At 36.5% G+C, this 24,091-nt stretch overlaps 3 protein-coding genes across 3 annotated transcripts; 1 reads left to right on the top strand and 2 right to left on the bottom strand.

Annotated features, from left to right (window-relative positions):
• Window positions 1-4,737: 4,737 nt before the first annotated feature.
• LOC107795660 (putative pentatricopeptide repeat-containing protein At3g01580) lies at window positions 4,738-7,756 on the top strand. The gene has a single exon (XM_016618336.2). The coding sequence runs from the start codon at window positions 4,976-4,978 to the stop codon at window positions 6,935-6,937; it is 1,962 nt and encodes a 653-aa protein (XP_016473822.1). The 5' UTR covers window positions 4,738-4,975; the 3' UTR covers window positions 6,938-7,756.
• A 513-nt stretch (window positions 7,757-8,269) lies between these two features.
• Window positions 8,270-12,805, bottom strand: LOC107795657 (altered inheritance of mitochondria protein 32). The gene is made up of 5 exons (XM_016618332.2): window positions 12,401-12,805; window positions 12,030-12,115; window positions 11,150-11,455; window positions 10,549-10,632; window positions 8,270-8,901 (listed from the first exon to the last, which is right to left on the bottom strand). The coding sequence occupies exons 1-5, from the start codon at window positions 12,782-12,784 to the stop codon at window positions 8,583-8,585; spliced, it is 1,179 nt and encodes a 392-aa protein (XP_016473818.1). The 5' UTR covers window positions 12,785-12,805; the 3' UTR covers window positions 8,270-8,582.
• A 2,145-nt stretch (window positions 12,806-14,950) lies between these two features.
• LOC107795656 (serine/threonine-protein kinase D6PKL1) lies at window positions 14,951-18,817 on the bottom strand. The gene is given in 4 exon segments (XM_016618330.2): window positions 14,951-15,945; window positions 16,819-17,480; window positions 17,482-17,964; window positions 18,677-18,817. Coding segments are annotated over 3 exon segments (1,968 nt in total). The 5' UTR covers window positions 17,944-17,964; window positions 18,677-18,817; the 3' UTR covers window positions 14,951-15,101.
• Window positions 18,818-24,091: the final 5,274 nt, after the last annotated feature.

Below are 24,091 nucleotides of genomic sequence, written 5' to 3' on the forward strand. Positions count from 1 at the left end.
CAAGAGGTTGATGAGTCGCGAACCAGTATTAACGAGGTCTCGAGACAGGCCCTTGAGTCTAAGGGTTTCAAGAAGAGCAGGATGAAGACGGAATACCTCGAGTGTAAGTTCAGCACTGATCGAGGGAAGTGGGCGTGGAAGTGAGGCTTCACAGGTCATACCAAGTAATGGCAATTTCAAGTACCTTGGGTCGGTTATCCAGAGGGGAAGGGAGGGGAGATTGACGAGGATGTCACACACGTATTGGAGTGGGGTGAATGAAGTGGAGGTTAGCATCTGGAGTCTTGTGTGATAAGAGAGTGCCACCGATACTCAAAGATAAGTTTTACAAAGCGGTGGTTAGACCGGCCATGACGTATGGGGTTGAGTGTTGGCCTGTTAAGAACTCACATATCCAGAAGATGAAATTAGCAGAAATGAGGATGTTGAGGTGGATGTGCGGACATACTAGGATGGATAAGATTAGGAATGAAGATATTCGAGAGAAGGTGGATGTGGCTCCCATTGATGACAAGATGCGGGAAGCGAGGCTCATATGGTTCGGACACGTACAAAAGAAGCCCAGATGCTCCGGTAAGGAGGTGTGAGCGGCTGGCTTTGGAGGGCACGAAAAGAGGTAGAGGACGACCTAAGAAGTATTGGGGAGAGGTGATCAGGCAGGACATGGCGAGGCTTCAAATTTTCGAAGAATGCCTCTTGATAGGAAGTTGTGCAGGTCGAGTATTAGGGTTGTAGGTTAGGAGATAGTTGAGTCTTCCTTACTTCGTACCTTTGTGAGGCTAGTCTGGTAGGGTTTTTGTCGATATCAGCTAGTGGCATTGTTATGTCTTACTACTCCTTTGTTTACCAGTGTCGTGTCTATGTACTGTCTATTGCGTTTGCTTTGCATCTACTTTCACATTTCCATGATATTATTTTTCCTATGGTTTCTATTGGTGATACTAATATTGTCTCTTTTCGTCTTCTTGAGCCGAGGGTCTTTCGGAAATAGTCTCTATACTCCCTCGGGGTAGGGTAAGATCTGCGTACACACTACCCTGCCCAGACCCCACTAGTGAGATTTTACTGGGTCGTTGTTATTGTTGTTGTATACTTGTCCGTCATTAGTTGTGCAAAAAATTCAAAAAAGATTTATTAGGTCATAGGTCACTCCACCCACTACCTTAAGGTATTGGGTTGGAGAATAACTGCATATTACATCCAAATTACACTTGCAATGAGCAATGGAGATTGAAATCAAAGGAGATATAATTTTTTTAAAATAAATAGGGAACCATATTATACTACATCTAGGAATTCCTTCTTTCTAGAGCACAAAATATATTCTCTCTTGCCTTGGATCTATTATATATGGCATGGACAAATCCAACACTATGCAATTGCACTCATTAATATCAGCTTGGACAATGTATTATATGTAAGTAAAAATATCTCATGATTAAACTTGAGTATATATATAGGTAGAATAGGTAAAGACCCCCCGAACTTGACACTTTTTAATGAGCGCACACCTTAACTATACGTGATTTTAATTACCCCCCTATGCTTATTTTTCGGATATTATTACCCCCCTAACCTGCCACATAGTAGTGAAAATTGATTCAAATGGCTGAGTGCGCGTAGGGGAGTATATTTTTTACCACATCAGTTGAATATTTCCCTTTCCCAATCCTAGAACCATCCCTAACGATAATAAATGCATTTTCCCCCAAAAATGAAGACCCCAACGGTAACAACCCCATTCTCACCCCTATTTATTGTCTTCTTTCTAATTCTTCAGCATTTTCTTTGTTCTCACATTCTTTGTCCATCCAAATTCCATCCCCCCAGATTTTGGCTCTTTTTTTTTTGCCCAAATAACAACCATTTTTTTACTTGGAAGAAAGAAGATGAATATTTTTTGTAGATGTGGCAAGCCAGCTCCTTTAAAAGTTGCATGGACTACTGCAAATCCTCGACGACGATTCTTTGGATATAGTCTTTATCCGAAGATAAATTCTTGTCGATTTTTCAGTGGTATGAACCTCCATTTCCGGAGCAAGCAAACATTATTATTTCTGGGTTGTTGAAGAAGACTAACAAACTATCGAAAATGGAAAGAATGCTAAAATTTCTATTATTTTTCAGTTTACTTTGGAAACTGATTTTGCTCATGTACAAATAATGATTATCTGGTAGTATGTAATAGAAGTTAAGCAATATGATATGTTGTTTGACACTACTATGTCAACATTTTATCAACATATGAAATTGATGCCAATCACAAATTATATAAAAATAACCATCAGTATCCATAAAAACAACCGATCACAATCACAACATTTTGTCAACATAACTGGTAATTTGACAAAGAAAGTCAAAATTTAACATCAAACAATAGAGTTAAACTATGCTATCCATATACAGCTAGGCATACACATGACAAATAAGTGCACAAAATAAAGTTGCGTACTACCATCAGTATCCACAAAAAATAGATACCCCATGAATTCAACTAAAACAGTCACCCCATGAAATCAACAAAAAAGAAGTCTAGTATATCAAATACTACATCCAAACAGTAAAGAAATTCAAGTGGTCTTCTTGGAGGGAGATTTCCCCATAACTTTAGATCTTGTTTGTATTCCAGCGGATTGGGACCTAGTCTTGATTCTAGCCATTACAGCTTGGACTTGAAGTTGTCTTTGAGTCACAGCTTCCTTCCCTTTCCATTTCAAACCTTTAGAAGGCTTATATCCAATATCACCAGTAACATGGGTAGAATCAATTAAAGGGCATGTATAAACCTTTCAGATTCAAAACTATCTGGATCTGAACTATCATAGTAAGGCTCATCACCACCTCCTAATTTGTCTCTCATATTTTTTTGGGGCTGATCTATGTTCTCATAACTTTCATCAACTCCAACTTCACCTAAAAATCCATCAGGTTTTTCCTTCCTAAGTTTTCTCCTATTCTTTTATCTATATTTCTCCAGATCTTCTTTAACAACCCTCAGCTCTTCATGGACATCACTTCCATAATCAAATAACCTCTCAGATTCATCACCAGATGCTATTTTTTCTTCTTCTCCAGCAGGTTCTACCTGTTGAGAATCAGCAGCAGTGTCCTCTACATCATCAACAACAGCAGATTCTTCTTCCTCTGAAGAGGAAGTCCAATCTATGGGTGAATCCTCTTCTTGAGTGGTATTCAAAGGAGTAGGTAACCCTAGATCTGGATTTGCAGCAGTAGTATTTAAAGGAGGACCACAGGGAACAAAATATTCCCTATTGTCTTGTCTATATTTCTTCAGATCTTCTTTAACAACCCTCAACTCTTCATGGACATCACTTCCATAATCAAATGACCTCTCAAATTCATCACCAGATGCTATTTTTTCTTCTTCTCCAGCAGGTTCTACCTGTTGAGAATGAGCAGCAGTGTCCTCTGCATCATCATCATCAGCAAATTCTTTTTCCTCTGAAGAGGAAGTCCAATCTATGGGTGAATCCTCTTCTTGAGTGGTATTCAAAGGAGTAGGTAACCCTAGATCTGGATTTGCAGCAGTAGTATTTAAAGGAGGACCACAGGGAACAAAAGATTCCCTATTGTCTTGTTGTGTGCTGGAAGATGCATTAAAAGGCTCACCCACATGGCTTATTTGGCTACCCTCTATAGCATCCACCTCCTCAAATTATGAGTCAGAAGAGACAAAAATGTCTATTGTGTCCCCATTGTTTAATAACATTGCAAGGTCCATTAAATCCTTATCTTTTGTTAATTCAACCAAATTGCCACCCTTAGCACTCATAATATAAGTTTTTTCTAACTTTGTAATCCCAAAATTCTTAGCATAATTAGGTAACTCTGGTATTGACAAGTGATCAAAGTCGACATTAGTCACATGTTCAACCCTACCCCCAACATATATAGGTCCTACCTCACTCACCAATATCCCACCAATTTTTCATCTTAAATTCAAATACTTAGTATCCATGGGACCCTACACAGCAATAAAAAAAAAGTAAAAAACAACTCTTAAGACATACATATACAAAAGATTACAAATAAACAGTAATAAATTAACAAACAACATAAAAGCCCTGATTTAACCCTAATCGGCATGCATGCAAAAATCATCAGATAAAAATAAAAGCCTTGATTTAACCCTAACAGAAAGAGGCACACATACCTTCAAATGCGGAGTGAAAACAATAGAAATTTTGGCGAGAATCAAAGAAACCCAGTAGCTTTTAGCTCCTCCACAGTAGCTTTTAGCAGCACCTCAACGGAGAACCCTATCGACTCACAAAATCAAGCTCAAGCACTCACAATCGTCTCTATCATTGATGGGAGTGAAGTGGTGAGAAACCCTAATTTTTTTATGTTATCGACCAAATGAACTGATGGTAAAAGGGATGGGTTAAATTTGAGGGATTAATTTTAAAGGCGAGTCGGGTATTCTAATTGGATACCCGAATTATTCCAGCGTGTACAGTCACATCAGCAAGCATTTATATGTATACAACGCGTGTATTCACGATAGAAAGGTTTATTAGGTTAGGAGGATAATAACATCCGAAAAAGTAAGCGTAGTGGGTAATTAAAATCACGTATAGTTAAGATGTACGCTCATTAAAAAGTGTCAAGTTTAGGGGGTACGCTCATTACAAAGTATCAAGTTTAGGGGGTACGCTCAAAGTGTCAAGTTTAGGGGGTATTTTTTTTTTTTAAATTTTTTTTTTAGTGTGTACGCAGATCTTACCCCTACCCTGGATAGAGAAGTTGTTTTCGATAGACCCCGACTTCTTCCCTCTAAGAACTCCCCACCTTGCTCTTGGGTGACTCGAAATCACAACATTTTGATCGAAAGTGGAGGGTGCTCACCGCTAGAGGAACATACTCTTCTGCAACAATGTATTTGCAACATTTCGCTAATAAAAGTATGGCGTAACTCTGCCTATTTCATTTAACCGTTTTTCTTTTGCTATATATGAGATCACGGGAAATTGTGTTGAAGCTTGTCAGAGTATGTACAACAGCCAAATTGCTGACCCAATTGCATTCTCTAACCATAAGAACTGGACTAAATCACGACACTCACTTCGCCGCTAAACTGACTGAGCTCTATTTTGAATTGTTACCTGTTCAAACTGCCCGTAAAGTGTTTGATGAAATTCCTCACCCAAGTGCAGCCACCTGCAATCGCATTCTACAACGCTTTTGTGGAAAAAAACGATATGGGGAAGTACTGTCTCTCTTTTCATCTATGTTGTCATTCCAAAAGCCTGATCATTTCACATTACTTTTTGCATTAAAGGCGTGCTCAGCATTAAAAACACTAAATTTTGGCAAAACGATTCATGGCTTCGGGATAAAACATGGTAACATTCATTCAAACATGTTTCTTGGCTCGGCCCTCATTGAGTTTTACTCAAAATGTGGAGATATGGACGACGCTTTGCGCGTCTTTGAGGAATATACAAAGCCTGATCTTGTTTTGTGGACTACATTGGTTACTGGTTATGAGCAAAGCTTTAAGCCTGATGAAGCATTAGCTGTTTTTACTGGAATGATGATGACACGTGGCATTAGTCCAGATCCAGTGACTCTTGTCACTGTTGTTTCTGCTTGTACTCAGGTGCTGAATTTAAAAGCTGGAAAAAGTGTTCATGGGCTTGTAATTAGAATGGGTTCTGAAATTCCCCTGCCTTTATTGAACTCTTTGCTGAATTTATATGCGAAAACTGGGTCCATAGAGTACGCAGGAAATCTGTTTAGAATGATGGAAGAAATAGATGTAATTTCTTGGAGTTGTATAATTTCTTGTTGTGCTCATAATGGTGCTACTGATAGAGCAATAAGTCTTTTTGATGAGATGATACACAAAGGAGTTGAACCCAACTCAGTTTGCGTGATCAGTGCTTTACAAGCGTGTGAAGCTTGTTGTAATTTAGAAAAGGGCAGGCAAATACATGAACTAGCTTTTCAGAAAGGTCTTGAACTAGACATATTGGTTTCCACGGCTTTGATTGATATGTACATGAGCTGTTGTTCACCTAAGGAAGCGAGTATGGTATTCGATAGGATGCTGAACAAAGATGTTGTTTCTTGGTTTGCTTTGTTATGTGGTTGTGTTCAAAATGGAATGTTCTACAAGTCGATGCAAATCTTTTGTGATATGACGGCTAGTGATATCCAACCTGATGCTACTGTGATGGTTAAAATTCTCGTAGCTTGTTCTGAGTTGGGGATTACTCATTTGACTTCTTGTCTTCATGGTCATGTAATTAGAGGTGGTTTCTTCAGCAATTCTTTCGTCAGGGCTTCACTTATTGAATGTTATGCAAAATGTGGTAGCTTGGGGGAGGCTGTCAATGTTTTTGAAGGATTAGCAGATGATAAGGATATTGTTGTCTGGAGCTCCATGTTTGCAGGCTATGGAATTCATGGGCAAGCTAAGGAATCGATTAAGTTATTTCGTCGTATGGTTAGAGATTCCTCAGTTGGGCCGAACAAAGTTACCTTCCTTTCAATTTTAGCAGCCTGTAGTCATGCAGGTCTTGTTGAGGAAGGAATTGAATTTTTCAACATGATGTTAAATGAATACCAAATGATGCCAGAGTCAAAGCATTATGCAATCATTGTTGATTTACTCGGACGAACTGGAGAATTGGACAAGGCAATATGCTTTATTAACCAAATGCATTCACAGGTTGGAGCACACGTATGGGGCGCATTGCTTGGTGCCTGCAAGATTCATCAGAATGCAGAGATTGGAGAAGTCGCTGCCAGGAATCTTCTCCAGTTAGATCCAGTTCATGCAGGATATTATATCCTGTTATCAAATATGTATGCTGTTGATGGGAAGTGGGATGATGCAGCTGGACTTAGAAGTTCAATTAAAGAGAAACAATTGAAAAAGATAACTGGCCAAAGTGTTGTTAGACTTTAGGAATGAGGTCCAGTTCTTTTTAGCGAATAAGGGATACGACTGAGACTTAAGAGCACATCTATTGATTCCTAAGAAATTTCTGAGACTTAAGAGCACATCTATTGATTCCTAAGAAATTTAGAGGCAGAATGGGAGAGGCAGGCCATGATCCTAATTTAAACATTATGCTGAATCATGCTGAAAGTGTTTCATATTTTCAGAAGTTTGAGACAAACGACATCTGCTCAAGTATGTTCTCCGCATTTGGATATGGTTTAAGTATCTCTGGATGTCGGTATCAAGTACATAGCTTACTAGTCAATGACTGCTATAGTATCAACAGATCCAGGATATTCATACAGATTGCACAGGAAACAAGTGAGTTCAGAAATCAGTTGCTCAACTGTCCTGCATCTTTGTCGCTTCAATAACAATCATGTCAACAAGTATATGCTCAAGTCAAAGGTTGAGCTAGTGGACGAGATCCTTCCACCTTAACTGAAGGTTCTTAGTGTTTGAGCCCTCAGAATCGAGAAATTCCTGGTAGGATGCAGCTCCCTTTTTAGTGGACTTAACGCTACATGAATGCAGATTAATAGGTCTAGCGAATTGTGGCAAGTATTTGCTGAAAGTCCATAAGATTAACCTCTTTTCAGTAATGATAATTCTTTTTTATACTTTCGGTGATGTTTATGGAAGGGTTGTGGTTGTGGAAAATTTTAACTCAAAACGCTTGTTTGCCGGATGGTGAGCTTGTAACGCACATATTGGACAAGTAGATTAAATTGTGCATGTTTGCGTGGTTTTCATTTCGGTTTACATAAGATGTCTTCTTTGAAACTACGGTGGCAAAATTCACATGTTGCCATATATTGAACAAAGATTCTTTCTTTATTTGTCAAATATTCCATCAATTATTTAACCAGAAATGCATACGAAGAGGAAGAATTCTGTCATTTCCAATTCCCAAAGGTGGGCAGTTGAGATGAAAAAGATGCCTAAAGTTTACTATATCTGCCAAACCTCCTATAAACGCACTTGTAGGTTGTAACATTCAGCAACTGTTAACAAAATAAATCTGTCAAAAATTTCTTAGACCAGACATATCACTACTATTTGCTAACTATTCATCAAGAAGAAGTATTCCGAGTCGTTTCCAAAGTGGTCAAAGGGCATAGGCTGAAGAAACTATATCACCCTGTTTCACAAGAAGAAGAAAAAAAGTAAAAGTTGCCCATAACGACTCGGAAGCTGCACTCCAGCCCAGCCTCCAGAGAAGTAATGAATCTACCAACTTAAGATAGAGAACCTAACAAAACCATATTGATCTCATTCACCCTTGAATCCAAGCAAGGAGAAATAAAAACCACCACGGCATCTGGAATTTAAAGAATCTCTGTATGGTAAGGGTACCTGTAGCTATCAGTTGGCACTTTATATTTAACGGCCTTTCTAGGTTCTTGTTGGGAATGAGCAAAGGAACTCATCTCCATAGTGGAATTACACTTTGCATTACATTTCCACTCTTAGATTTAACGTATACCAATATGTATGCAATATCATGGTTCGAGATTATAACGAACATTATTACCTTTCTACAAAAACTAGATCCTGCAAACTCTTGAGCGCCAAGTTGATGCTAAGTGAACAATGAGACAATGACATTTCACCGAGCCTTCTTATAAAAGCCATAAGCCACAGCAACAACAGCCACTGCTCCAACCACTCCCACGGCTGTGAGAACTTCACGCTGCTCCCATTTGCCGAACCAGTTTGAAACTCTTCCCTGCCCCTTCTTACTCTCTTTCTGTTCAGCACTTGCATCTCTACAACAAGAAACTCCTGCAGCACCTTGGCAACAGCTGAAACCAGTTACACTCTCCTGGCTTCCATTTTCTAGAGGCTTCTTTTCTTCATTGGTTACTTCCGGAACCCTCTGTTCATTCACTTTCTCAGTTACCTTCTCATATTGTCCCATTTGGCCCCTACAGAAGACCAGAGTAGAGTGTATCAGATCTGTGATTACAGCAATTAGAATAAAAGCAAAGCAAATTCAGCTTCGCAAGTGTGCTAAAGAATTTCCTCCATCCGAAACTTAAGAGACGATTAAATTTAGAGGTCCAAGAAGCATGATGTAGGTCAACCAAACCATCAGATTTTGCAAATATTATGACCGCATTGAGGCAATTAGGCCTAATAAAGGGGTGTGGCTCCCCCAAGAAGTCCTCGTAGAAACTGGTCCAATCATAGTGGAGGCGCATCCAGCATATGGAACTGACTAAGACAATATGGCCTCATACAAGGACTATTTGACTGTTTAAACAAGAATAACTCTTATTAACTGACAAATATTTAAGAAGTAACATGTCTCCCTCCTGACCACATAATGATCAAGAGATGCAGTCTAAGGAATAAGCTGCGTGTTTCTGAAATTAGGTGGCCCATTATATGGGATATACATATAATACCATCAACAAACAATGTCCAAGAGATTTTTTTTGATAATGCAAATAATTTTATTGATAATGGGAAAATCTTCCGTTTACACAATGTCTAAGTGATAACACTCTTAACCCAAGAAAATCCCCTTTCTGAAATTGAAACGGATCACCTTACCACTAGTCCAAAACTAGTATTGAAAGGAATAAGCTTTGCCACGCTATGACCTAATTAGATAGCAAAAGTAAACAAGTTTTCCGAACAGTCAACCACCAAAAGCTTTCCAGTCTTAAAATCGACACTAAGCATGGCACCGCACACCAACCAAATAAGTAGGGACAGACAAACATAGATCCCCATAACCTGGGATCCATCATCTTCTGATACCCTTTATGCTCTACTAACAACCATTTCTTCCTAATTTGATAAGAGACAACCTTTTGTTATTTTTTGTTTCTATAGTTAAGTGTTGACAACCTTTTGTTAATTAATGAAACTTCTCTTTTATGGAAGCAATCATTAAATGATCTATATTGTCTTGCGATAGTCGTATCTCCATTAATTGTCTTATGATAGCCTTTTATGCAAAAGTCAGCAATAGGAACAAAATGAGGCAGCTATACATCTTAAACTCACTTCTTAGTGTTGTGAAATTTGCTTAGGGAAAATAGAAGACGTGGAGGTATGGAACACATAACACTTCAGTTTGGTGGTTAGTTTAACTGTAGTAATGGAAAGAATCATGGTGACTGGTTTCATGCGGAAACTGCAAAGCAAATTGGAACAGGTGGGTTCTTGAATCCATTTCTATAGACAACATCTAGAATAATGACAAGAGCTTAAGTGATCAATTTAGTAGTAGAGGACTGAGTAAGTGAGTGATACTGAGAGAGTATTAACATTGTTCCCCTGCTCCACCTCAAAGGAAAAGGAAGCAACTGCTGCTCCCTCAAAAAATGATATAGGTATGAGCAAATCGCATAGTTAAAGAGTACACTGAGCACAAGCTCACAGTTGAAAAACAAGATTTATCTTGCTAGAGTTTTAGACCATGGAAACATCATGATATTTCCTCAAGCAGCCAAGGGCCAATCTTCCAAAAGCCAAACAGAAAAGTTGCAACTTGCACCATGTGGCAAAAAAACAGCAAAGCATGCAAAAGTGAAACAAAGGAAAGGACAACCAATACAAACCTCCAAAGTCGTTCAATGACTTTTCCCTCTCCAATATGCTCATCAAGCAAAACAGGTACATCATCTGGTGCAACATAGCCATACCTACATTAAGGCAGCACAGAGCACATATAACATGTCTGTAATGGACAGTCTAATGCAAAGCTTCTTTATTTGACCCTTAACGTGCTGCTTAGAAACTAGGAAGTGTATATTTCTTTATGAATTCATTTTCCACGTTGGCTTAAATTGTTCAACATCTTTTCACAACGGAAATGTTTTGAACTGAATGGGAAAAATTGACCATTCCTCTAAAGTATCACAACTCTTAATTTATTTCACTTGCTTCAACCAATATGTAAATAATAGTGTCAATTTAGCACTCAAAAATATCACCAGAACACCATCCCCCTTGCCCCCTCTCTCACCTTCTACAATTATCATATGTGAAATACCTTTACATCCAACCAAATACAAAAAAACTTAGCTATAGTAATAGTTATCCAAGGTAAAAGATTTTTAAAAAATGCATGAACTACCCTTATTATAGTACAAATTGATCTGGAGTCTAGTGCTAAAACAACATCCAGGTCTTCCTTTATAAGAGAAGAATAGGACTTACCAGTGACCAACAATTTTCCCATCTTTGTCCGGACTGAAGATTATGACATTACCAGCATACTTGTGTCCACCAATATGGGAACAAGCTGTCACATAAACTTTGTCTTTCGAGCCCTTGGACTCAATCGCCTTGCCAAACTCCTCAATCAGAATTGGTCCACAAACACCACATCTTTTATCTCGATTATTATGGGCACAGACAAACACATAAGAACCACTCAGCGACTCCTGCAATCCAGAGCTCCAAGGATTTCCATTGACAAGCACATCATCAACAAATGCATCCACATCCGACTCCTTCAAATCCCTTCATCATAGACAAAAGACGTGAATATTGACCATGAGACAGAATTGATTGGGACGAAGCATACAAGTTGAGATCGACATATTGAAGCAACCAAAGAAAAAGCATGTAAAGTAAAAAGCAACTTCAGTGCAGTATCTTTTGCTTTTAGATGGCCGAGGAATCTGTCTGGGGCCAACCCTTAGGATCCAGCAGCCTCCGAAACTTGGGGATAATTGGCCAGCCCCTCTACCCGTTCCCACTTAAATACTAGGCTTAGTCCGCATGATGCAGGACCGAACCATTAATCTAAGTCACAAGTCCCTCAACCTTTGCCACTTGAACGAAGCCATGCGGACAACTTCAATGCGGTATCTACCTACATCAAAACCGCTTTCTTCTGATATAAAAAAGCTGGGATCCAGCTAATAGAATCGAGTCAAATTCATGAATGCTTATTTCTCATTTCTTGTTTTACAATTAAGTAATGTTTTCATTCATCCCATTATACATGGAATATCAAGGAATATCAGCTTTCTGCTGCTCAATGCCAAATTTGAAAGTAAATGAATTTAAAATGAACAAACAAATAAACTACCTGTATTTGATCATTTCAGGAAAAATCAAAACATCTCCATCTGATACTTCCATGTCATCACGTACTTCGCATATCGTCAAAATAGTCTACAACAAACAATCACCGAAAATAATCAATCGATCAATATCAATCAATCAACTACACCTCAATCTCAAATTAGTTAAATTCGCTCTATCAATCCCGCTGTAAAAATAATTACAGGACACAAAAAAAACAAAATCATTATTCCAGTGACACACTTAGAAAGCTAATATCCACCTATTACGTGGCATATCAATTAGGCGAACGGCATCCGCCTCACTTTTAATTTGAGTCTAGAAGTTTCTCGTAGAGCCGTTAACTAAAGTAATCAGTTTAGGTTATTAACTAACCTTAATTGTAATATCATCCTTACGAGCTATAAGAGCATTAGAGAGTAACTTCGGAAGCAGATCGGAATCAGCGGCTTCGACGCGAGAAGGCCAAGTCTCGTGAGATTTGTAGCAGAGGAACAGATGACGATCGTAGGAAGTAGCAGTACCGGCAAGGTTACTCCGGTACATCTCCGCACGCTGAAACCCAAACTTGACATCGTCGGCTTCGGCGACGGCGGGAGTAGTAGCGTCGGTGGAGAAGTTTTCCGGTGTTCCGGCCATCGCGTGAGATAGGATTACAGCAGAGAAGCGAGTGAAGAAGGGTTTTGGAGAGATTGTTGGAGAGAAGTGCAAGTAAAATGTGATTGAGGAGAGAGAATGCCGTAGATGTTTAAAAGGCATTTGAGGGAAGCCTTCCAAGACAGAGACTGAATTGGGATTTAAGAGGAAATGAAATAATATCGTTGACAACGACCGGTGGATCGTGAGTGACACGTTCCATTTCCGTATTAAAAATTAACAAAAAGTGCTCATTATAGTCCCATAAGTTTGGAGTTAGTTATTTTTGTGTTTCTTTATATATTGTTATTTTTCTGTTTGTTCCTCTTTCGGACTGACACGTATAGTCTTTTGTATTCATTATTATTATAATAACTAGAGTTGTTCATGGTTTGGTTTGGATCGATTTTTTCCTAAAAAGAAATCAAACCAAGTAAGCCGCTTCTTCAAATATTAAAACCAAACCAAACCAAACCAAACCAATTAAGTCATTTTTTTATCGATTCGGTTTTTGTCGGTTTTGGTCTGTTTTTTATTTTTTCGGTTTTTTCTTAAATATGAGACATACACTACCAAACACATATTTCGGAGACTACATTTTTAACGTAACAGAGTAACACTATCAAACCAATTGCTCTTTGAGAAATCTATCATTTACTAAGATATATTGATGATAATTGAATCAAATAATGATGAATAATTTAAGTACTCAATTAAAAAATAATTATTTTTAACATGAAATAAATTCTTGTATTTAGCAAAAGAAACTCACACCCCACTTGTGAGATTATACTGGGTTGTTGTTATTGTTAGCAAAAGAAAATTATCAATCAAACTAGAATGTAAACTGTAAAGGCAAAGAATTAGATTATTATAATAGCAAAAAACTAGACTAAAAATATAAATGACTAATATATACCATAAAGTTTTAGAAACTTTATATAAAAATATTCATATATACAGGTGTAATAATAAATTTAAATAACTACTTCTATAGTCAGTTTGGTTCGGGTTTTCGGTTATTTTTTGATTAAAACCAAAACCAAACCAAATTTGACCGATTTTTAAAATTCAAAACCAAAACCAAATCAAACCTAAAAAGTATCGGTTTTTTTGGTCAGTTTGGTTCGATTTTTCGGATTTTTATGCAACACCCCTAATTATAACAGTACATTGAGAGAAGATAAATTTAACAATACCTTTTACAATTTCAATAAAAGAAAGTTACGCTGCAAAGATCTCATATATTTTACTTTTAAAACTTTTATATAAAAAAATAAAGATCTCTTGGAAAATGTGACAAAACTAAAATATGTAATTGATCATAAATCAATTGACCATAGGGAAAAAATTATAATGCTAATATAAGGTAAAAATAAATTTTCCTGTTTATTTATAAATTTTTGAATCCCCTTAACATAAGAAAATTAGAGATTCAAATTCATGAATTTTTGCGGCCGTGATTGTCGAAAGTAATGGTGGGATAGCTCCTTGTTATGGTAGGATCGCTTCGTATTTTTGTCTAGTCTCATTTTACATACAACTGAATAAACCATTCATCATTCTTTATTCTACTAGATTGTGTTTCTTTTTTATTCAAAGTATTTGTTTGTTGTCCTTTTTCATATTTAGAGCAAAGTGTTCTTTTCTTTAAGGTATTTGTGCATGTTATTATGCCTGACCAGTCATTTCCTTTGGAACAAAATCCATTTAAGTTTTGTTAGATTTGACCAAAAGTTTCTTTATTTGTATGCTTAATGGGCTATATTTGTTCAGTATTGAACAATTAAGACAAATGGTCAATAAAAAAGGGAGACTAAAATTGCCACTTCTCCTGATGGGCACTTGCAGTAGTCTTGCTCCTAGCTGATTCGCTGAAAGATATACAATAATTACCCAAGATTTTTCACAGTTTTGCCAATTTAAACAAGTATTTACCGTCCCTTTCATCGACAGGTTCATTGTTGTGACACTCTAGGCGAATCCTACATAAAGAAACACGGGAGAGATGTTGGGTTTACTCTAGTAACACTTTTTAAAGCCGTGCGGGCCTAAACCCAAAGCGGACAATAGTACTAGTGGACTAGACTATTACAATTATACATCATCTATTGGTTCTTCAGTAGTAAACTTTGAAACATCACATCCAGTAATGCCTAGTTTTATAGCCACATTATTTTTCACATCAAGGCCTACTTCATTAATATTAACAACATACTTAACCTTGGACATAAAGCAGTTGTTCCAAGTTGTATAAGTTCGAATTCTGAAAAATTGTGCAAGGAAAAATGGCCTTCAACATCCAATTTGCATTTGCATTTCAACAGAGTCTGCACTTTACATTTGCATAATCAAATGAACACAAAAACAGGTGTTTCTTCAACGTGGCTGGCTCTTCGTATAAGTGCAACGGGACATTGCTGCCAAGGAAAAGAATTACTCAGAAGAAATCAATCTCGAAATAATTACCTGAAGGTTTCACATCAACACCTGCCACCTTTCCTGCTGGTGGTGTTCGGGGCATATCATATGTCATGCACGGTCTGGGTACGTCTGGAGGACTAGCACATCGTATGAGTGCCCAGTTTACGTTCTGAAAGAAAGGATGTTGTTTTATTTCAGTTGCCCCGCGCCTGTATGCAAGGCGATGCTGTGGCTCCTTCACAAGTAAACCTCTTATCAAATCCCTTGCAGCAAAACTAACAGTAGGTGTTTCAGGAAATCTCAAGGGCTGACCAACAACGTTAAACAATGTTGCCCTATTGCCCGCTCCCTTGAACGGAGTTTGTCCAAACAAGAGCTCGTAGAGAAAGATCCCGAATGTCCACCAATCTACAGCACTACCATGTCCTTCACCTTTAATAATTTCTGGTGCCAGGTACTCATGTGTCCCCACGAAAGACATAGATCGAGCACTCGTTGGTTCAGCAAGGAGTTCTGGAAGAGGGTGGTTCACTTGGTTGTATATTTCAGTCTTTGGTTTGGACTTCTTTTCTTTCTTGGGCTTGCTTAGGAAACGCGGTGTAAAACATGAAGGTTGGATACATGCAGGCTGTACGACACAAGATGGCTGGATACAGTATGATGAGCTCTTGGACTCTAAGCTTGAATTTGAGGATCTAACTAAAGTTGGGCTAACAGCACACCTCAAGGAGAGGTCAAAATCAGAAAGCATTATATGACCATCTTCTCGTACCAAACCGTTCTCTGGTTTAAGGTCTCTGTAAATGATTCCAAGCATGTGCAGGTACTCTAGTGCAAGAAGAACTTCAGCCACATAAAACCTATACTCCAAAAGAGAAGTTAACAGTAAAAATCATAACTAAACTGAAATCTAATTCCAACCTATCATTACTATTTGAACCATAAGTGAAGGTGTAATATCACTGATCGCAGCGGATGCAATGTCTGTGAATATTGTGCATGCTACGCAACCAAAAAGCATATCATGGTACTATTTATAATTGTTAAAGACGAGATATCTCAATCTTTCATCTGAATGAACTTATCTTTGGTTAAGTGAAACTACTCAGTTATAATCAACTATCTCAGCACCAAAATGAAATTGTAATACCTTAAAGCAGTCAGTTTCCTTTTCAAACCAAGTGAAACCAAAAAAAGGAGAAATGCAACAGGAAAAGAATGAAGATATAAGAACATGCAACAGAAAAGAATGAAGTGAGCATTGCAGGAAGGGTCTGAGCTCAATGTTGAGAAAAAATAAGAATAGGAGTGAGATGCAACATATTTAAGTGAAAATACATTAAGGCAAACAAATATATATGGTCTAGAATACAACAGGAAGAAGCATAGTCAACAGTAAATTTCATTTCCTATAGAGCTGAGAAAACTATCAGAAGAAAGATATTTTTGAGGGCCTTACTTCTCTTTTTGAAGGATCTCCCTTATGTAATAGATCAAAAGTACTTCCATTTCAACCAAATTTTAGGACACTTAAAGCGTAATAGTGATAGCAGGTTTTTCGAAAGAATACTTATGCCAACCTTGCCAATAGCATAACAGATGGTAACATATTGGTTTATCCAGGAAACAACATTAAATGTTCTTTTATCATTAAAATTGCAGCAATAGTTGGAGATCTTGAACACAGAACAAGGAAGTGAATAAGATACGAAAAACACATATAAAACACTGACCTGGCAGCATGCTCGGGAAAAAATTTCCCTGGCTGTTTTTGTCTAAGTGCATGTAAATCCCCCCCAGGGCAGAATTCCATAACCAAGCAGGAAAATTTATCTGTTTCAAAGTGTGAATACAGTGTTGGTAGAAATGGATGATCCAAAGACTGTAGTATCTCTCTTTCAGTCTGAGCTCTCACAAGTTTCTTGCGACTTTCTAGAGCTGCCTTGTCCATCACTTTCATTGCAAAGAAACTTGTTGTTCCGATCAACTCTGCTAGAAAAACACTTCCTATATCACCACATCCCAATCTCTTCAAAAGTCTGAAGTGGTTAAAGCCCAACGTTCCCTCACGGGTTCTAATGGCTTGAATTGCATCCCACCTTGTATCATTTGCCTTATGCGGTTTATATGTTGCGCTATTGAGACTACTAGAGCTGCTTTCTTCACTTACGTCACTACCCGTGCTGCCTCTGTTGAAGCTTGTCTTTCTGCTCTCAACGAAATCGCATGAGTTACTAACATCACCACTTTCACCAGACTTGTCCACAGTGCTGCTAACACATTCACTCACTTCTGTGTTTGAGAAACTTTGTCTGGCTTCTTTGTACTGTGTAGCGGAATAAAAGCTGTTCTGAGGACTAGGACAAAAGCTGATTCCTGATTGAGGTGGCAACTCGATTTTCAATGATCTCAATATGTCCTTTGTCAGCAGCTTTTGAAGTACTATCCTTGGAACCATGATGTAAATCCTTGACTAAAAACTGCTCTCCGGAACAACCTTCTGCTAATTGATTGATAGTATCTTCTGTTACCCGAATTTCCCTTTTCCCTTCATTTGATTCAAAATGGTGTCTCGTCGATTCAGAGGCATTGTCCGTTTGTATATGATCACCGGATGTTTTATAAGAATGCTTTGAACTAGTCACTGATCCATTTGGAGTACATGTTGTGTTGGAGCTAAGTTCCTTAGCTATTGGATATGATGTAGATGACTCTTTGTATCTGGAATCGGACTGTTTCATTGATGGAGGATGAGGAGGAGGACTTATCTGGGAGGCCAAAGGTGTATTGTACTCAACAGCAGTGAAAGAATTGTGACCATTTGGCAAGGAGCTGATTCCATCAACAAGTGACTCCATTGCGTTCTTTCGTATTAGACACTGCCATTACACAATTAAAATTGAAGAAATTTAGCTACCAATGTCATTTTAACTCAATTTTACTACTACCATTCAAATAAGAGTTGATGTCATGATCACATAATGCAGCAAAAAGTCCATGAAAAAATTGAGGAAGTAGCTAGCCTTTAGCTTACAAGGTTCGGCCGAGCATGGTAGCTTTGGTCCAAATCATGTATTTGTCTTAAGAAATCCATTAAAAAAGTACAAACTATTAATTTTGAACACGTTAACTTAAAAAGACTAGATTCCCAAATCCATAAGTTTCAAACCACAACTCACTCTCCGGCGGAGCCATGAATTCTAACAAGAGGGTTGAAAAAAAAATGTTAGACACCACTTGTGATTCAAACATAGAATCTAAAGCAAGTGTGGCCCACATTTTACAGCTATACTAGAAGTTTCACAAGGAGAATCAATAATTTACGTAATACATAGAAATTTACTTTTACCTATATACACAATATAATATTCAGGCGAAGTAGATTCAATTGAACCCCTTCACACTATGTAGCTCAGCCTCTGAGTCAGTGATTACATTTCAACTATCCGATCATATGAAATCAGTTCACTACAAGAAAAGGAATTGCAAGATTCAGGGGAAAAAAGAAAACTTTAGAACTTGTTGCATGAGTCTAAAACAGCACAGAGAAAGAATGAAAGAAAGACGAGAGTCAGAGGTTCTTGATTTCACCTGATTAGAAAATGCAGAAGAATGAATGATCTGTCATAATTATTGACGAAAAGCCAACTAAAGAAACTCGCTCAAAAAGAGTAACAGCTTTGCTTCGGGAACTGCTTTTTCTTTGTATTGTTTTCTGAGTCCCTTTTTCAGATCTGATCGAAACAACAAAGAGTGATGAGATAGTAATTGTAATAATTTCGGCTAAAAGATTAAAAAAAATTGGATAATGGGCTGGAATAGTAATTATTTTGGGAGAAAAAGAGAGTCAGTGAATCAAAACGAAGCTCCCAACAAGCAAACAAAAGGCAAATGAAACAGAGCAAAGCTTAAAAGCCTTTTGCTAAGTAAATTTCTCTCTCTCTCTCTGTTTCTGTTTCACTCTGTTTTCTCCTTCATCTTCACCTTTTCTTGTTTCTGTAAACGCTTATATCGTAATCCTATACAAATACTTCTTTCTTTTTTCGTAAAATACGAAAAGACAAAAACAAATACTATTACTGTAACTTTCGGCACAGAGTGTGGAAGAGAGGACTGAAAATATAATTTATTTATTATTATTACTGCTGACTTTTTTACCGAGAGCCACAGGTGGTTTACCGCTGAATGATTCAGTGAAAAAAAGAAGTCTGAATTTCATGCATCATTTTCTTTTCATTAATTTCACTGAAAATGGTTAAAATTGTCTTTGAACTATCGAAAATAACTTTTATTTTTGGTACCAAATTTGTCCTCGTCGTCTAAAAATTAGACCATTATTGCCTTGAAAACTAACGGCTGCCACATCATTTTTTGGACATATTTAAATATTACGGAAAAGGATCAAAATTGTCTTCAAACTATCGAAAATAGCTCAATTATATCCTCCGTTTGTGTTTGGTACCAAATATGTCCTTGATGTCTAAAAATTAGACCAGTACTGCCCTAAAAACTAACGGCCGTCACATGAACTCATGTGAACAACAAAAGTCTATCTCCAACAGACGGTCCTCCATCTTGATAAAAAAACCCACGGATAAAATTTCTTTCTCTATTTTCATTCGTTGACTCATCTAAGTGTTGCTCCTTCCAAATAATTAAAGTTACACCAATCTTATTATGAGAAATTTAGTTGGACTATTCTTAAGATTCACAAATCTGTAAAAAAAAAAAAATCAATATACTATACAAGAAATAAAATACCAACTTTTATCACTTAAAATCAGAAATTTTATCACAAAAATGGTGAAGAACAACAAAAATCGCATATTACAGTACACCCACGACTCGCTATCCAAGCTCATAGCTCAAAAAAGTCACAAATTAGTTGCAGAGATATATCTTTTTAAAACAACTCTCATAAAAAACTCGAAAACCATTAGAATGAGATCATCCTCTAAAATGCTATACCCTTCCACTTCCGGCCTTCATCAACAGAAAAGAAAAGAAGATCGGCCGCAAATAAGGCCTAGACCAAAAACCTCATAAAAAGATATATTTTTTAGACACCACCTAATCTTTCCCTCCTCACTGGCCTAGCTAGCATGCCACCTGAAGTGCTTCACTGCGCCTTCACGGGAAATGCAGCAACCCCTCGCAGAAAATGGGTTTTTGCGGTGTGGAGAAGGTTTTTTTTGTCATGTTGTACTGACATATCAACATGATTATAATATTTAAATAGGTTCAAAAGCCGATGTGAAAGTCGTTAGATTTTAGGGCAAGGGCATATTTGGTACCAAACACAAATGTAGGATATAATAGAGCTATTTTCGATAGTTTGAAGGCAATTTTGACCCTTTTCCGTAATATTTAAGTATGTCCAAAAGCTTATGTGACAGCCGTTAGTTTTTAGGGTAATAATGGTCCAATTTTAGATGGCGAGGATAAATTTGGTACAAAAAATAAATAAAGGGTATATTTGAGCTATTTTCGATAGTTCGAGGACAATTTTGACCTTTTTCCTTTAATTTCATGCAAGTGGGAAAGCAGATTTTCAGATGGTTATTTAAGATGTTTCGGTTTTTAAAATTTAAAATTTAAAATTTGAAATAAGAAATTTCAGTTTCAAATGATGGGATATTAAATGAACGAGAAAGGAATAATGTACAAACATAAATATCATTAAAGAAAGGGTAAGAAAATTCTGGTGAATGAAGCAACTATTTCTCCAAATTGAAACTATGTAATATTCAATGCTATGGAAGGCGTAACAATTTCTCTCTCAATTAGAGGTGTCCGGGTTCGAGCTTGGGAATAAAAAGAAAATATTATATGGAGCGTTTTTTTTTTTAATGAGTTTGTATAGTGTAAATTCAAATTATCCGAGACTCTAATACGAGTACCGATTACTGAATGAAAAAAAAAGAGTAACAAATTTCATTTGAAAGAAACTTCTCTTCTAAGATATCAATGTACCGTCAACCCTCTTTATAATAACCTCGTTTGTTCCGAAATTTTTTGACTTTTATAGTGAATGACTATTCAAATTTAAAATCTCAAAAGATATGCGTATTTCACTAGTTAAATATTGAAGAAAGCTAATATATTATTAATAAATTCATAACTAAATGATAAAGATTTAAACTCTAAGGCACACATCTAAAGCTACTTAGAAAAATAAATTCTTTCAATATTAATGGAAGAACTTTGTAATTGTAGCTTGTTTCGTAGATTCCATTCTCTTACTAGCCATATAACGCTTGCATTGACGAAGATTCGTATTCAAATTTCAACAAAAAGATATCCAATAACTTTCACTTGAAGATAATCTAAGAGCTTAACAGTTAAATCTTCTATCTAAATATTTTTTTTGGCATTTGTCCAATGAAAAAGATATCATGTGCAAATCTTATGTCTTCGCAAAATAGAAACTTGGTGCAATGAAAAAGATTGTGTGCATATGTTTAGAATTATTATTAGTAACTTTAAAGATTCTATATGGATGTTATATAGGGGTAATTTTATAAAGAGCGTTCTGCTATAAATATGAATATTATTGTTATAGGTAAAAAGTTATTATAGAGAGGTCAAATATAACTTAAAAAATTAATTCTAAAAAAAATTTGATTTTTTTAATGAATAATTGTTATATACGAGTCAAGTCATGTTTGACATGTGATGCTCAAGGTCAAAATAATTCAAAGGAAGCTACTTGGTTGTGCATATGCTCAAGCGACGAATGACGTGTGGAATGAAGCTAAGATTGATTGGTTTTTTTTTAAAATACTTTTCAACTTTAATTATTATCTTCCTTTCTCATGTTAATTTGAAGTTTCGGTATATTTCAAGGAATACTTTTATTAATGTGATGGTTGCTACTAGGAATGGCAAACATACGGATCAGGTCAAATATGAGACGGGTCAAAAATTGGTAATAAAAAAAAAATCGGATAAATTATTCGATCCGACCCATATTTAATACGGATAAAAAACGGGTTAACCGATTGATAATATGGGTAACCATATTATCCATGGTTTCATGAATATGATCACTTTTGGGAGAATTCTTAGTCTTCCAAACCTGAGGAACCCCTAATTTGAGGTTTTACAAATATAAAAATTAAACTCATTAGTTATCCATTGGTTATCCATTTTCTAAATGGATAATATGGTTCTTATCTATATTTGATCCGTTTTTAAAAAGTTAATTATCCAACCTATTTTTTAATGGATAATATGGGTGGTTAACTATTTTTTTTTAACCATTTTGTCACCCCTAATTGCTACAATTGATAAGATTGGAAGGTCCAAATTACAGTATAGAAATTGTGATAATCAAACGGCGCAAATAGCTCGTACATTCACTAACATTAGTTGCTAAAGATGGCAAAACAAAGAGAAAAAGTATACACAATCACCTATTAAGCGAGAACCAAAATTCAAGTTTAATCTGACGGCACACATCATTTTTACGTTTGCTAACATTAGTTGCTAAAGATGGCAAAACAAAGAGATAAACTATACACAATTACCTATTATGTGAGAATTAAAATTCAAGTTTAATTGACGGCGCAAATAGCTTTTAGGTTTACTACCATTAGTTGCTACTCTATTACGTGAGAATTGAAATTCAAGTTTAATTTGAGGCAGTATTTTAAAAGGCGTGGGCGTAAGGTGAGACGTTTTACATATGTCTCAGCGAAGCGTAAGCCCCAAAGCACGGGGCGTAAGCCCCATAAATATTTAATTTTTAATATTTTATAACAAAAATATAATTTTATAAATATTTATAAGCAGTTAAAATTGCATAAGAATTGAAGAAAACTATAAATATGTGAAATTTTATATATATATATATATATATATATATATATATATATATATATATATATATATATATATATAGACGTGTTCCATCTCCACAGAAAACTAATCAAAATAATTTATTATACGCTACTTAGAAGCACAACTAACTCGAGTCGAAAAAAATAAAGTTTTCTACATGGATGACAAAAAGGATAATTAACTTATAATTTGAATTTTAAACTTGCTGTTATGAAAGAGAATGTAGTTCTCTTTGTATTTGTTAAAAAAAATTGAATATTCATTACTTTTGGGAGATATTAGCAGAATAGCGGACAAGATAAATAATTGGGAAAGACCATGAATTAGGCTTCAATCAATAAAAAAGGCCTTGACTTTTAAATTTAATACATTTCAGTTCCTTTTTAATACTTTTGAGTAATTACCAAACTCACTTTTGAGAATTTGGGTATATTATAAAGGACTTATTCAATAAATTTTGTTTTAATTTGAAAAAGTCTATGGGGCTTACGCATCACTAAAAAAACGCGCCTCAACGCACGCCCCGAATTGTTGGGCGTACGTCTCTTGAGACTTTCGCCCCACACCTTCGCCTCGGGGCGTTTTTGGTGCGCCTCGCCCTAGGGCTCTCCCCGAAAACGCCTTTTAAAACACTAATCCGAGGGCACAAATTTTTTATGTTAACTAATATTACTTGCAAAAGATGGCAAAGTAAAAGTAGAGAGTTCTTATCTCCAAACGTTCATTCGCTAATATTAGGAATTCAAATCCCACCCAATACACACAAAAGAAAAAACTGAAAAGCAAAATGTTACTTGTACATTTTGTCAAGACTCAATATTCGGTATTTTCCATCGGAATAATCTTTCCAAAAATTGGTTGAAATAGCTTTGGGATTAATTAGCTCGTTATAATTTACTTATCTTTGACATTCGACATTCTTGCCTTGTCATCTAATTACAACAACAACAATAACAATCCAATATAATCCAACTAGTGAGGTCTGAGGAGTGTAGTGTGTACACATTACACCTACCCTGGGTATAATCCAACTAGTGAGGTCTGAGGAGTGTAGTGTGTACACATTACACCTACCCTGGGGTAGAGAGGCTGTTTTCGATAGACTCTCGGCTCCCTTCCTCCAAAAACTCTCCACCTTGCTCTTGAGGTGACTCGAACTCACAA

The sequence above is a fragment of the Nicotiana tabacum genome, chromosome 17 (genome assembly GCF_000715075.1).
Source record: "Nicotiana tabacum cultivar K326 chromosome 17, ASM71507v2, whole genome shotgun sequence".
NCBI classification, from domain to species: Eukaryota; Viridiplantae; Streptophyta; class Magnoliopsida; order Solanales; family Solanaceae; genus Nicotiana; species Nicotiana tabacum.